This window comes from Salmo salar, chromosome ssa09 (assembly GCF_905237065.1).
Source record: "Salmo salar chromosome ssa09, Ssal_v3.1, whole genome shotgun sequence".
Taxonomy (NCBI): Eukaryota; Metazoa; Chordata; class Actinopteri; order Salmoniformes; family Salmonidae; genus Salmo; species Salmo salar.
In genome coordinates this window covers 40796371-40812325 of record NC_059450.1, presented here as the reverse complement: position 1 = coordinate 40812325, position 15955 = coordinate 40796371, and the positions used below count along the sequence as shown (strand labels likewise).

General features: G+C 46.0%; 1 protein-coding gene across 1 annotated transcript in view; it reads right to left on the bottom strand.

Moving 5' to 3' along the window:
* Positions 1–15955, bottom strand: part of LOC106611341 (intersectin-2-like) — a 115667-nt gene that overhangs the window by 76109 nt on the left and 23603 nt on the right. The window contains 11 exon segments of the mRNA XM_045723678.1: positions 363–450; positions 583–723; positions 3451–3600; positions 3838–4088; positions 4966–5054; positions 5127–5264; positions 5503–5566; positions 10239–10381; positions 11409–11502; positions 12695–12937; positions 13048–13232. Of these exon segments, the coding sequence (XP_045579634.1) occupies positions 363–450; positions 583–723; positions 3451–3600; positions 3838–4088; positions 4966–5054; positions 5127–5264; positions 5503–5566; positions 10239–10381; positions 11409–11502; positions 12695–12937; positions 13048–13232 (1586 nt within the window).

Here is a 15955-nt window from a genome sequence, read left to right as displayed (position 1 = left end):
ACACCCTAGTATAGCCCTCTACCCCATCCATACACCCTAGTATAGCCCTCTACCCCACCCATACACCCTAGTATAGCCCTCTACCCCACCCATACACCCTAGTATAGCCTACACCCCATCCATACACCCTAGTATAGCCCTCTACTCCACCCATACACCCTAGTATAGTCTACACCCCATCCATACACCCTTGTATAGCCCTACAGCCCATCCATACACCCTAGTATAGCCCTACAGCCCATCCATACACCCTAGTATAGCCCTCTACCCCACCCATACACCCTAGTATAGCCTACACACCATCCATACACCCTAGTATAGCCTACACCCCAGCCTAACATAGCCCCAGTCTCAGTCAGTACCTGGCAGGTTGTTGAGGGCCATGTCCCTCAGTTTGTCACTGAGCCTCTGCTGTTCTGGAGTCAGCTGGGACAGCTTCCTCTGGTTCTCCTGAAGCACAGGAGCAGTAGACGCATCATTAGGAGGGGCCAGATAGAGACAGACAGACAGACAGAGATAGAAACAAACAGCGACAGACAGAGCGACAGACAGAGCGACAGACAGAGCGACAGACAGACAAACCTCTAGTTGTCTCTGCAGGGAGTTGATGTCCTGTCTGGCTGTGTCTCGTCTCTGGTTGGCCAGCTCCAGCTCGCTGCGTTGCACCTTCCTTTTACTCTGAGCATCCCGCAGCCGCTCAGAGATCTGTCTGTGTCTGTTACCCTAGGAGAGAGAGACATACAGCCGCTGAGAGATCTGTCTGTGTTTGTTATGCTGGGAGAGAGAGACATACAGCCACTAAAAGATCTGTCTGTGTTTGTTATGCTGGGAGAGAGAGAGACATACAGCCGCTGAGAGATCTGTCTGTGTTTGTTATGCTGGGAGAGAGAGACATACAGCCGCTGAGAGATCTGTCTGTGTTTGTTATGCTGGGAGAGAGAGACATACAGCCACTCAGAGATCTGTCTGTGTTTGTTATGCTGGGAGAGAGAGAGACATACAGTCGCTGAGAGATCTGTCTGTGTTTGTTACCCTAGGAGAGAGAGACATACAGATGTAGGATCTTAAACTTGACCCTTTCCTCGCAGGAGAAAAAGAATCCTGCAGCAGGAGGATTTTAATATCTGAAGAAATATTTACAATGGCCACCAGGGGTGCACCTGGAAGTGGTGTTTGTACACTGAACAAAATACAAATGCAACATGTAAAGTGCTGGTCCCATGTTTCATGAAATGAAACAAAAGGTGCCAGAAATTTTCCAAAGCTTATTTCGCTCAAATTGAGGATTTCTGTCTGCAATAAAGCCCTTTTGTGGGAAGAAAAAAACAAATTCTGATTGGCTGGGCCTGGCTCCCCAGTGGGTAGGCCTATACCTTCCCAGCCCCACCCATGGCTGTGCCCCTGCCTAGTCATGTAAATTCCATAGATTAGGGCCTAATGAATTTATTTAAATTGACTGATTTACTTATATGAACTGTAACTCAGTAAAATCATTGAAATTGTTGCATGTTGCGTATATATTTTTATATATACACACACGATACAGTAATGTACCTACATAGTACCTTCTGCAGGTTCCGTGCAGGCTAGTGTGTCTCGTGTAAATTCTTATGTGGACTATAATACATTTACACATTTATAGGGGACGAATGTATGTTTTGTTAAGGAAAATCTGTTTTAAATTTGTTTATTATACGTTGAATGCAAGCAATACGCAGATGAAATGATTGCTTTCATTAATGCTGTGTGGTCGGTCCAGTGGTTACAGTCACTGACCCCGGCACACGTATGTCAGAGTCGGCATGGGTTCGAATCCGGCCCACTGCTGTTTAACTCATGGATAAACGTCTATTTTTAGCGCTATAATTCCGCTTGGTAACAGTTCCCGAGTGGCGCCGCGGTCTAAGACACTGCATCTCAGTGCTAGAGGCGTCACTACAGACCCTGGTTCGAATCCAGGCTGCATCACAACCGGCCGTGATTGGGAGTCCCATAGGGCGGCGCACAACTGGCCCAGCGTCATCCGGGTTTTGCCAGGGTAGGCCCTCATTGCAAATAAGAACTTGTTCTTAACTGACTTGCCTAGTTAAATAAAGGTTAAATAAAAATTTATTTAATAAAAACAGGGTTCATTCCGCTTGGTCGCAGGGTTCATTATGTTGTCGTCAATTGACTTATTGGTTTATTTGTTTCCTATTTGTGGTCTCCAACAGTGTCTGGTCATTTCTTATCAAGATTGACTTATTTGTGCCAGAAGGGCGAGGACCGGAATCAAACCCATGATAGGTCTATAGGCCTGTGCTCTCTAGTTTGAGAAACAGATGCATCACAAGTCCTCAACTGGCAGCTTCATTAACTGCAAAACACCAGTCTCATTGTCAACAGTGAAGAGGCGACTCTGGGATGCTGGCCTTCTAGGCAGAGTTCCTCTGTCCAGTGTCTGTGTTCTTTTTCCCATCTTAATCTTTTATTTTTATTGGCCAGTCTGAGATATGGCTTTTTCTTTGCAACTCTGCCTAGAACGCCAGCATCCCGGAGTCGCCTCTTCACTGTTGACGTTGAGACTGGTGTTTTGCGGGTACTATTTAATGAAGCTGCCAGTTGAGGATTTGTGAGGCGTCTGTTTCTCAAACTAGACACTCTAATGCACTTGTCCTCTTGCTCAGTTGTGCACCAGGGCCTCCCACTCTTTCTATCCTGGTCAGAGCCGGTTTGTGCTGTTCTTGGCAATTTCTCGCATGGAATAGCCTTCATTTCTCAGAACAAGAATAGATTGATGAGTTTCAGAAGAAAGATCTTTGTTTCTAGACATTTTGAGCCTGTAATCGAAACCACAAATGCTGACGCTCCAGATACTCAACTAGCCTAAATGCCAGTTTTATTGCTTCTTTAATCAGAACAACAGTTGTCAGCTGTGCTACCATAATTGCAAAAGGGTTTTCTAATGATCAATTAGCCTTTTAAAATGATAAACTTGGATTAGCTAACACAACGTGCCATTGGAACACAGGAGTGATGGTTGCTGATAATAGACCTCTGTACAGCCGTTTCCAGCTACAATAGTCATTTACAACAATAACAATGTCTATGCTGTATTTCTGATCAATTTGATGTTATTTTAAATGGACAAAAAAAAATGCTTTTCTTTCAAAAACAAGGACATTTATAAGTGACCCAAAACTTTTGAACGGTAGTGTATGTATAGTGTGTGTATAGTGTGTGTGTATAGTCTCTGTCCGCGCGTGTGTGTAGGGAGGCAGGTAGCCTAGCGGTTAAGAGCGTTGGGCCAGCAACCGAAAGGTCACTGGTTCGAATCTCCGAGCCGACTTGATGGAAAATGTGTCGATGTGACCTCGAGCAAGACACTTAGCCCTAATTGCTTCTGTAAGTGGCTCTGGATAAGAGATTCTACTCAATGACTCAAATGTGAAATATATGTGTGAGTCTCACCACAGCCTCCAACTCCATCTCCAGACTCCTCTTCCTGGACTTTAGTTTGCTGACGTCTTCCTGTTCCTGACTCTTCTGGCGCTGCAGCTCTCCTCTCCTCCTTCTCTCCAGCTCCTCCTTCCTCTGGCGCTTCAGTTCACGCTGCGCCGCCTGGGGAACACACACACGGACTCACTCATACTTAAACAATAAGGCCTGCGAGGGTGTGGTATATGGCTAAATAACCATGGCTAACGACTGTTCTTAGGCACGACGCCAACCCCCGAGGTGCCTTACTGCTCTTATAAACTGGTTACCAACGTAATTAGAGCAGTCAAAAATAAATGTTTTGTCATACCCGTGGTATACAGTCTGATATACCACGGCTGGCAGAACACGCCTCTTCACCTCTTTTCTCTCCAACTCCTTCAGCCTCTCCTCCTCTTTCTGTCTCTCCAGCTCCATCCTCCTCTCTTCCTCCTTCCTCCTCCTCTCCTCTTGCTCCCTGACCTCCCTCTCTCTCCTCTCTCGCTCCTCTCTCTCCTTCTGCTGGCGTTTCTCATCCTCTCTCCTCTGTGCATCCTGCAGAGCCTGTCTTCTTTTCTCCAGCTCTGCGTTCCCTCGCTCCAGGTTGGCCTTGAACTTATCCTCAAACGACACTGTTAAAGAGAGAGAGAGAAAGAGAGAGAGAGAGAAAGAGAGAGAGAAAGAGAAAGAGAGAGAGACCGACAGAAAGAGACCGACAGAGAGAGAGAGAAAGAAAGAGACCGACAGAGAGAGAGAAAGAAAGAGACCGACAGAGAGAGAGAAAGAGAAAGAGACCGACAGAGAGAGAGAAAGAGAAAGAGACCGACAGAGAGAGAGAGAAAGAGACCGACAGAGAGAGAGAGAAAGAGACCGACAGAGAGAGAGAGAAAGAGACCGACAGAGAGAGAGAGAAAGAGACCGACAGAGAGAGAGAGAAAGAGACCGACAGAGAGAGAGAGAAAGAGACCGACAGAGAGAGAGAGAAAGAGACCGACAGAGAGAGAGAGAAAGAGACCGACAGAGAGAGAGAGAAAGAGACCGACAGAGAGAGAGAGAAAGAGACCGACAGAGAGAGAGAGAAAGAGACCGACAGAGAGAAAGAGACCGACAGAGAGAAAGAGACCGACAGAGAGAAAGAGACCGACAGAGAGAAAGAGACCGACAGAGAGAGAGAAAGAGACCGACAGAGAGAGAGAAAGACAGAGAGAGAAAAAGACAGAGAGCGACAGACAGAGAGCGACAGACAGAGAGCGACAGACAGAGAGCGACAGACAGAGAGCGACAGACAGACAGACGACAGACAGACAGACAGACAGACAGACAGACAGACAGACAGACAGACAGACAGACAGACAGACAGACAGACAGACAGACAGACAGACAGACAGACAGACAGACAGACAGACAGACAGACAGACAGACAGAGTGAGAGTATGAGAGTATGAGAGTATGAGAGTATGAGTGAGAGTATGAGTGTGAGTGTGTGTCTGTGAGTGTGTGTGTACGTACAGTTGTTTTTGGTTATCTGTGGTGGCTCAGCCTCCAGTTCTTCAGTGATGCCAGCATAGAGAGACAAGCTGGTCCCATTCACAGAACCCCTACAAGAAACAGGGGTGTGAGCATGTACCTCTCTGATGGTGGTATTAATTATGTTGGTTGTGGGTGTGTACCTCTCTGATGGTGGTATTAGTTCTGTTGGTAGTGTGAGGGGTAAGGGTTTTCCGGTCTTGGCCACATCCACTAGATGCATGGCCAGAATAAACTCCTCTCCTCTTAGCGTCCCATCCTTATCTACATCAGCCAGGGTCCTGACAGACAGACAGACAGACAGACAGACAGACAGACAGACAGACAGACAGACAGACAGACAGACAGACAGACAGACAGACAGACAGACAGACATGCCCACCCGCACACACACACACACACACACACACACACACACACACACACACACACACACACACACACACACACACACACACACACACGTTCTTATACAGGTACAAGATAATGATATGATGATGATGATGAAGGCATATTCACCAGATGGTGGCCAGCTGTGTATGAGTGAGCAGAGTGGTTGCCATGGCATTCCTCACTTGCGGACCTGAAACACACAGAATAAAGCAACCTCAGTCCATTTCTCATAACTGAAATAAAGGAAAGGCGGCCAAAGGAGGAATTGGCTTTGGGGGGGGTGACCAGTGAGATATACCTGCTGGAGCGCGTGCTACAGGTGGGTGCTGCTATGGTGACCAGTGAGCTGAGATAAGGCGGATGGCACTGTGATAGACTGCATCCAATTTGTTGAGTAGAGTGTTGGAGGCTATTTTATAAATGACATCGCCGAAGTCGAGGATCGGTAGGATGGTCAGTTTCACAAGGGTATGTTTGGCAGCATGAGTGAAGGATGCTTTGTTGCGAAATAGGAATCCGATTCTAGATTTAATTTTGGATTGGAGATGCTTAATGTGAGTCTATTTGTAGTTATCCACATATTCTAAGTCGGAGCCGTCCAGAGTAGTGATGCTGGACGGGCGGGCAGGTGCGGGCAGCGATCGGTTGAAGAGCATGCATTTAGTTTTACTTGTATTTAAGAGCAGTTGGAGGCCATGGAAGGAGAGTTGTATGGCATTGAAGTTTGTCTGGAGGTTAGTTAACACAGTGTCCAAAGAAGGGCCAGAAGTATACAGAATGGTGTCGTCTGCGTAGAGGTGGATCAGAGACTCACCAGCAGCAAGAGCGACATCATTGATGTATACAGAGAAAAGAGTTGGCCCAAGAATTGAACCCTGTAGCACCCCCATAGAGACGTCCAGAGGTCCGGACAATAGGCCCTCCGATTTGACACACTGAACTCTATCTGAGAAGTAGTTGGTGAACCAGGCAAGTCAATCATTTGAGAAACCAAGGCTGTTGAGTCTGCCAATAAGAATGTGGTGATTGACAGAGTCGAAAGCCTTGGCCAGGTCAATGAATACGGCTGCACAGTAATGTCTCTTATCGATGGCGGTTATGATATCATTTAGGACCTTGAGCGTGGCTGAGGTGCACCCATGACCAGCTCTGAAACCAGATTGCATAGCGGAGAAGGTACGGTGGGATTCGAAATGGTCGGTAATCTGTTTGTTAACTTGGCTTTCGAAGACCTTAGAAAGGAAGGGTAGGATAGATATAGGTCTGTAGCAGTTTGGGTCTAGAGTGTCTCCCCCTTTGAAGAGGGGGATGACCACGGAAGCTTTCCAATCTTTGGGAATCTCAGACGATACGAAAGATAGGTTGAACAGGCTAGTGTTAGGGGTTGCAACAATTTCGGCAGATTGTCTAGCCCGGCTGATTTGTAGGGGTCCAGATTTTGCAGCTCTTTCAGAACATCAGCTATCTGGATTTGGGTGAAGGAGAAATGGGGGAGGCTTGGGCAAGTTGCTGAGGGGAGTGCAGGGCTGTTGACCGGGGTAGGGATAGCCAGGTGGAAAGCATGGCCAGCCGTAGAAAAATGCTTATTGAAATTCTCAATTATAGTGGATTTATCGGTGGTGATAGTGTTTCTTAGCCTAAGTGCAGTGGGCAGCTGGGAGGAGGTGCTCTTATTCTCCATGGACTTTACAGTGTCCCAGAACTTTTTGGAGTTTGTGCTACAGGATACAAATTTCTGCTTGAAAAAGCTAGCCTTTGCTTTCCTAACTGCCTGTGTATATTGGTTCCTAACTTCCAGAAAAGTTGCATATCACGGGGGCTATTCGATGTTAATGCAGAACGCCACAGGATGTTTTTGTGCTGGTCAAGCGCAGTCAGGTCCGGAGAGAACCAAGGGCTATATCTGTTCCTGGTTCTACATTTTTTCAATGGGGCATGCTTATTTAAGATGGTGAGGAAGGCACTTTTAAAGAATGACCAGGCATCCTCTACTGACGGGATGAGGTCAATATCCTCCCAGGATACCTGGACCAGGTCGATTAGAAAGGTCTGAAGTGTTTTAGGAAGCGTTTGACAGTGATGAGGGGTGGTCGTTTGACCGCGGACCCATAACAGACTCAGGCAATGAGGGAGTGATCGCTAAGATCCTGGTTGAAAACAGCAGAAGTGTATTTAGAAGGCAAGCTGGTCAGGATGATATCTATGAGGGTGCCCGTGTTTACGGATTTGGGGTTGTACCTGGTGGGTTCATTGCTAATTTGTGTGAGATTGAGGGCATCAAGCTTAGATTGTAGGATGGCCGAGGTGTTAACCATGTCCCAGTTTAGGTCACCTAGCAGCACGAGCTCTGAAGATAGATGGGGGGCAATCAATTCACATATGGTGTCCATGGCACAGCTGGGGGCAGAGGGTGGTCTATAGCAAGCGGCAACGGTGAGAGAATTGTTTCTGGAAAGGTGGATTTTTAAAAGTAGAAGCTCGAATTTGTTTGGGTACAGACCTGGATAGTAATACAGAACTCTGCAGGCTATCTCTGCAGTAGATTGCAACACTGCCCGCTTTGGCAGTTCTATCTTGTCGGGAAAATGTTATTGTTAGGGATGAAAATTTCAGGGTTTTTGGTGGACTTCCTAAGCCAGGATTCAGACACAGCTAAGACATCCGGGTTGGCAGAGTGTGCTAGGGCAGTGAATAAAAAAAACTTAGGGAGGAGGCTTCTAATGTTAACATGCATGAAACCAAGGCTTTTACGGTTACAGAAGTCAACAAATGATAGCGCCTGGGGAATGGGAGTGGAGCTAGGCACTGCAGGACCTGGATTAACCTCCACATCACCAGAGGAACAGAGGAGGAGTAGGATAAGGGTACGGCTAAAGGCTAAAAGAACTGGTCGCCTAGTACATTTGGAACAGAGAGTAAAAGAAGCAGATGTCTGGGCACGGTAGAGTAGATTCAAGGCATAATGTACAGACAAAGGTATGGTAGGATGTGAATACAGTGGGGGTAAACCTGTGCATAGAGTGACGATGAAAGAGATATTGTCTCTAGAAATATCATTTAAACCAGGTGATGTCATCACGTGTGGTAGGTGGAACTAAAGTGTTAAATAAGGCGTATTGAGCAGGGCTAGAGCCTCTACAGTGAAATAAGGCAATAAATACTAACCAAAACAGCAATGGACAAGGCATATTGACGTTAGTGAGAGGCATGCGTATCCGAGTGAATCAAAGGAGTCCAATGAGTGGCTTCAGGCAGCTAGCAAGTTAGCAGAAAGGCCTTGGAGGGACGTCGCGACGGACGAAAGTCTGTTGTGGCCCCCTCGTGCTATTACGTCGACAGACGGATCAGCAGGGCTCCGTGTGGTAAACCAGGCCAATTGGCAAAATAGGTATGGTGGCCAAAGAATTTGTCCGATGGGCCTCTTAAGCTAACAGTCCGATGTGCTCTGGACAGCTAGCGAGTGGGTAGGGGAAAACTGAAAATTAGCTGTTATGGACAAAGAGGTTTGGTACTCTCTTAACTAATTTACCAAATGGTGACGTCCCAATGGAAGGTCAAAACTCCATCCCACCAAAACAGGCTCAAATTTCAAATAGCTCTTACACTAAAAGAGCATCAATCAGAACTTTCACAATTTTCACAGTATTATTCTAACCTTATAGTGTGGAAATATACACTCAGCGGCCAGTTTATTAGGTACACCCCCCATTCCCCCCCAAAAATGGGCTCCTACAGACAGTGGCTGTGGCTTGCTATATAAAGCAAGCAGACAGACATTGAGGCATTCAGTTACTATCGATTGAACGTTAGAATGGGCAAAATTAGTGACCTAAGCGACTTGGAGTGTGGTATGATCGTCGGTGCCAGACGCGGCGGTTTCAATATGTCAGAAACAGCCAGCATCCTGGGCTTTCACGCACGACAGTGTCTATGGTTTAGAGAGAATGGTGAGACAAACAAAATACATCCAGTCAGCGGCAGTCCTGTGGGTGAAAACAGCTCGTTGATGAGAGGTCGAAGGAGAACGGCAAGAATGGTGCAAGCTAACAGGCTGGCCACAAACAGACAAATAACGGCTCAGTACAACAGTGGTGTGCAGAACGGAATCTCAGAACGTACAACTCATCGGTCCTTCTAAAGGAAGGGCTATTGCAGCAGACGGCCAGACCGGGATCTACAGTGGGCACGCGACCACCAACACTGGACTATAGAGGAGTGGAAAAACATCGCCTGGTCTGACGAATCATTTGGTGGCGGTGGTGTAATCGTAATGAGGAATGTTTTCCTGGCACGCGTTAGGTCCCGTCATACCAATTGAGGGTGTACCTAATAAACTGGCCAATGAGTGTATATAAAACACAGGGACATCACATTTTAGACTGCACTGGAATTTCAATAGTCTGCTGTAGTTTCTTCCTTTTCTTCACCAAGCTAACGGCTTCATTTACATCCTCTCATAGTGCTGCAATATCCAGTTACCTGCATTACCTATATCTGTCTGTGAGGTAAACTGCATTACCTATACCTGTCTGTGAGGTAAACTGCATTACCTATACCTGTCTGTGAGGCAAACTGCATTACCTATACCTGTCTGTGAGGCAAACTGCATTACCTATACCTGTCTGTGAGGCAAACTGCATTACCTATACCTGTCTGTGAGGCAAACTGCATTACCTATACCTTTCTGTGAGGCAAACTACATGACCTATACATGCCTGTGAGGTAAACTGCATTACCTATACCTGTCTGTGAGGCAAACTACATTACCTATACCTGTCTGTGAGGTAAACTACATTACCTATAGCCACCCTCCTGTCGGACGGCCGCTCATCTGTTTGCCTACATTTCCCAGCAGCACCCACCTGTGAGGTATCCCGTCATGTGCTTGTCCAGGCTGTTAAACTGCTGTCTGTATTTGAGACGCGAGGCGTTAGGCACGGCCCAGTCAGAGGGAGCGGTCTTCGGAGAACTACCTGCCAGGGAGGTGGTGGAGGACGAGTTGGAGCTAGAGACCAGAGAGAGGGATGGAGAGAGAGAGAGAGAGAGAGAGATGGAGGTGGAGGGATGGAGAGAGAGAGAGATGGAGGGATAGAGGGAGAAAGATGGAGGTAGAGAGGGATGGAGAGATGGAGGGAGAGATGGAGAGAGAGAGAGAGAGAGAGAGAGATGAGGTAGAGAGGTATGGTGAGAGAGATCGAGGTAGAGAGGGATAGAGAGAGAGAGGGATGGAGAGAGAGAGGGATGGAGGTAGAGAGGGATGGAGAGAAAGAGGGATGGAGAGAAAGAGGGATGGAGAGAAAGAGGGATGAGAGAGAGAGAGATGGAGGTGGAGGGATGGAGAGAGAGAGAGATGGAGGGATAGAGGGAGAGAGATGGAGGGATAGAGGGAGAGAGATGGAGGGATAGAGGGAGAGAGATGGAGGTAGAGAGGGATGGAGAGAGATGGAGGGAGAGATGGAGAGAGAGAGAGAGAGAGAGAGAGAGAGATGAGGTAGAGAGGTATGGTGAGAGAGATCGAGGTAGAGAGGGATGAGAGAGAGAGATGGAGAGAGAGAGGGATCGAGAGAGAGAGGGATGGAGGTAGAGAGGGATGGAGAGAAAGAGGGATGGAGAGAAAGAGGGATGGAGAGAGAGAGGGATGGAGAGAGAGAGATGGAGAGAGATGGAGAGAGAGAGAGAGAGAGAGAGAGAGAGATAGAGAGAGAGAGATAAGGTAGAGAGGGATGGTGAGAGAGAGATGATGGAATAGAGGGAGAGAGATCGAGGTAGAGAGGGATGAGAGAGAGAGATGGAGAGAGAGAGGATGGAGAGAGATAGAGATGGAGAGAGAGAGAGAGATGGAGAGAGATGGAGAGAGAGAGAGAGAGAGAGAGAGAGAGAGAAAGGGAGAAAGGGATCATATAATGGAGTTATAGAAATAGTCCATTGGCATCTAAATGAGTAGAGATCAGAATCTGATTCTATTAAGAGTGTGTGTGTGTGGCTGTGTGTGGCTGTGTGTGGCTGTGTGTGTGTGTGTGTGGCTGTGTTACCTGCTTGAGCCCAGGTCCAACAGTGACGTAGCTTTGTTGATCCCAGGAGAGAGCCCCAGAGGAGAGGATGCATATGGTGCAGAGGGAGGCATGCCTGGACACAAATGTTGATTGAGTTCCTTATGAAGGCCATTTCTATTAACATTGTATGGTTACATTACAAATACAGCATGATGTCCACTCAGTAGAGCCTGGTGACACAGCAGTTTCTACTCTCATTTCATTTCCAGACAGATTGCTCCTCGGGCCTTGTTAAGGTAGTACCATTGGAGCTAACAGTATGTCATGCATGAAATATAGTGCACTGGTTCCCAACCTTTATTGAACCGTGGCACACCTTGATGAAATAAAGACTAGTGCTGTACACCTACATTTTCCTAACGACCCTGATCCATAATAAAAATAAACACTTTTCCGTGACAAATTATTTTCAGAGTTCCTTACTCATTATGATGAATGTGTGTACCCCTTTAAGAGCGCCCTGTGAATACGAGATAGAAACGTACTTCTGATAATACGGATCATTACTTTTAAACAGTTTGAGACAAGCGAGTTTCTACATTTTAAAGCCATGCTCTGTTTGTCTCTGTGACAGAGGCCGTGGTACAGCTCAGCCTAATCTGGCGTGCCTGTGCTAAGGGTTCTCACAGGTGAAGTAAAATGACCCAAATGACTTTGCTCATGATGAGCACCATTCAAATAAATTATTCAACTGTAACAACTGCCTGAAACATCGATAAAGATGAGTTCAATGTATGATGCTGTTTTTAGGAGACACTGGTGCTCCCAAATATAATCAATCAGGTGTATAAGATGAGGGAACGTTTTGCAGCACACCTGTTGAAAACCACTGATGAGAGAGGAAGACACAGAGAGAGACACATACAGAGAGAGACACAGAGACAGAGAGACATACAGAGAGAGAGAGACCGACAAAGAGACAGAGAGAGAGACACCGACAAAGAGACAGAGACATACAAAGAGAGAGAGAGACCAAGAGAGAGTGACACAGAGACAGAGAGACATACAGAGAGAGAGAGACCCAGAGAGAGTGACACAGAGACAGACATACAGAAAGAGAGAGAGACCCAGAGAGTGACACAGACACAGACATACAGAGCGAGAGAGAGACCCAGAGAGTGACACAGAGACAGAGAGACATACAGAGAGAGAGACCCAGAGAGAGTGACACAGAGAGACATACAGAGAGAGAGAGAGAAAGAGACCGAGAGACAGAGAAACATACAGAGAGAGACAGAGACATACAGAGACAGTCCTCCTCTTACCTGTCCCCATGTGTCCTGGTGGGAGTTGCTGTAGAACACCCATAGTGCCGTTGGGCAAAGCGGGGCTGCCAAGGGACGGCAGCAAGGGAATGGGCATCGTTGACGTGGAAACCAGGGGGGCCATGCCTGTAGCTGTTGGGATCATGGGGGTGAGGCCGCTCATAGGTGTCATGGGTGAGAGGTTAGGGGTGAGCATGGCGATGCATCTGGGCATCATAGAAAGGTTTGGCACGGAACCCATTCCTGGAGAGACACACAACATTAAAGAGCCAAAATAAATCTTACAATAAAGCATCTACAGACATATTGAGAACAGAAGAGAAGTCTATGTATGTGTGTCTGTTTTAAAGTACCGTAGCGCGAGGCGGACATGGCGTCTGTAGAGGAGGGGTTAGGGGCGGGCACTGGCGGCTGCTTCATGATGATTGGTAAAGTTGAGAGAAGGGGCGTGCCCTGCAGTTTGAGCTTAATGAGCTTCATAGAGATGGAGAACTCCAACCTGTCCATCTTCCCATCCTTACTCATGTCAGCCAGCGCCCTGGGGGTCAGAGAGGGTCATTACTATGGAATATCCTCACATGGGGCACAAACCCTGTCCATCTTCCCATCCTTACTCATGTCAGCCAGTGCCCTGGGGGGTCAGAGAGGGTCATTACTATGGAATATCCTCACATGGGGCACAAACCCTGTCCATCTTCCCATCCTTACTCATGTCAGCCAGCGCCCTGGGGGGTCAGAGAGGGTCATTACTATGGAATATCCTCACATGGGGCACAAACCCTGTCCATCTTCCCATCCTTACTCATGTCAGCCAGTGCCCTGGGGGGTCAGAGAGGGTCATTACTATGGAATATCCTCACATGGGGCACAAACATGTAGACATATTGCTTATGTGTTAGGTGTTACTTCCTTACTCTGTGTGTGACTGGAGAGCAGCTGGTCACAAGATCTAATGCCAGCACGGAGGGGTGTGTGTGTGTGTGTGTGTGTGAAATGTGAGTAAAGTTAATGTTTAGCATGTTTTATATTTTCCCTTTGTGTAATAAACAATCTGCCAGTGTTCTGTTAGTGCAAGGTGAGGGTTGAATGTTATGGATCGTTCTGAAATATGTTGATAGTGTTTGACACCAGACTGGAGGCGCAAGGCCCGAAGACACACTGATTATTACTGTATTCTGTGACAGTGTGTAATTCAGGAGCGGACTTCCTAAAAGCCTCTCAGCTGGCGTTTACATGTGTTTCTGTCTGATTAGTATGTTGAAACCCCCTAGAGTTGACGTCCACATCAACATCAGTCTGTTTAAGTTAGAGATGTTTTTTTATATATCTATCCACCGCATCTGCCAATGGCAGCCTTCCGCATATGCGGAATCGGTCTGTAGAGTCCGAACAGTTTGGGCTACACACTAATATGAAAGGTGAGACTCCCACGAACACAAACATTTTGTTTGTTTTGCTCTAACACACCTTACAAGACACATCTGAAGGTAGCCCGGTGACAGTCTGAAAAATGTACAGAAGAATACAATGCCTTCAGTGATTACATCTGTAAGTCTTTCTGGGGAAATCTCTAAGAGCTTTCCACACCTGGATTGTTCAACATTCTTTTCAAAATTCTTCACACTGTCAAATTGGTTGTTGATCATCGCTAGACAACCATTTTCAGGTCTTGCCATAGATTTTGGAGTCGATTTAATTCAAAAGTGTAACTCCGCGACTCTTCTTGACTGTCTTCTTGGTAAGAAAATCCAGTGTAGATTTGGCCTTGTGTTTTAGGTTATTGTCCTGCTGAAATGTGAATTCATCTCCCAGTGTCTGGTGGAAAGCAGACTGAACCAGGTTTTCCTCTAGGATTTTGCCTGTGCTTAGCTCCATTCTGTTTCTTTTTTATCCTGAAAAACTCCCCAGTATTTAATGATTACAAGCATACCCATAACATGATGCAGCCGCCATTATGCTTGAAAATATGGAGAGTGGTATTCAGTAATGTGTTGTATTGGATTTGCTCCAAACCTAACACTTTGTAGGACAAAAAGAAAAAATTCAGGACAAAAAGTAAATTTCTTTGCCACATTCTTTGCATTATTACTTTAGTGCATTGTTGCAAACAGGATGCATGTTTTGAAATATTTGTATTCTGTACAGGATCCTTCTTTTCACTGTCATTTAGGTTAGTATTGTGGAGTAACTACAATGTTGTTGATCCATCCTCAGCTTTCTCCTATCACAGCCATTAAACTCTGTAACTGTTTTAAAGTCACCATTGGCCTCATGGTGTAATGCCTAAGTGGTTTCCTTCCTCTCTGGCAACTGAGTTAGGAAGGACGCCTGTATCTTTGACTCGGTGTATTGATACACCATCCAAAGTGTAATTAATAATGTCACCATGCTCAAAGGGATATTCAATGTCTGCTTTTTAAAAAATCTGTATCTACCAATAGGTGCCCTTTTTTTGTGAGGCAATGGTAAACCTCCCTGGTCTTTGTGGTTGAATCTGTGTTTGAAATGCACTGCTCGACTGAGGGACCCTACAGATAATTGTATGTGTGGGGTATAGAGATGAGGTTGTCATTCAAAAATCATGTTCCACACTATTACTGCACACAGAGTGACTTGTTAAGCACATTTTACCCATTCACTTATTTAGGCCATAACAAAGGGTTGAATAACTGTTGACTCAAGATATTTTAGCCTTTGATTTTGTATTAATTTGTAAAAGTCTTGAAAAACATAATTCCAATTTGACATTACTGGGTATTGTGTGTAGGCCAGTGACAATGTAATCCATTCTAAATTCAAGATGTAACACAACAAAATGTAAAGTCAAAGGGTGTGAATACTTTCTGAAGGCACTGTATATGGAAGTAGTTTAGTGCCAAAATAAATTGGTTAAATATGGGTAACAAATAATAATAATAACCCTGGTCTTCTTATATCTCTCAGATACAGGACAGACACTTTAAAACAAAGTTTATTCTCTGATATATTTTTTGACCATCTGTTTTTCCCTTGAAAAACAATCTGGTATCCAATGCGTTTCTATGTGCTAATAGCAGTAAGGCCAAATTCAATGGTTTTGTCTGTAATGTCTTTTCGTTATGTCGGACCACAGTAAGACTAGCTGTCGCCATTGGCTAATGGGGATCCTAATAAATCAAATCAAATGTTTTATCAAAATCAAATAGCTAAATTACCCCCCCCCCTCAGCTTAGACTGTTAAGGATTAAATCAGGTTAATAATACTATAATTCTCTGTTGAGC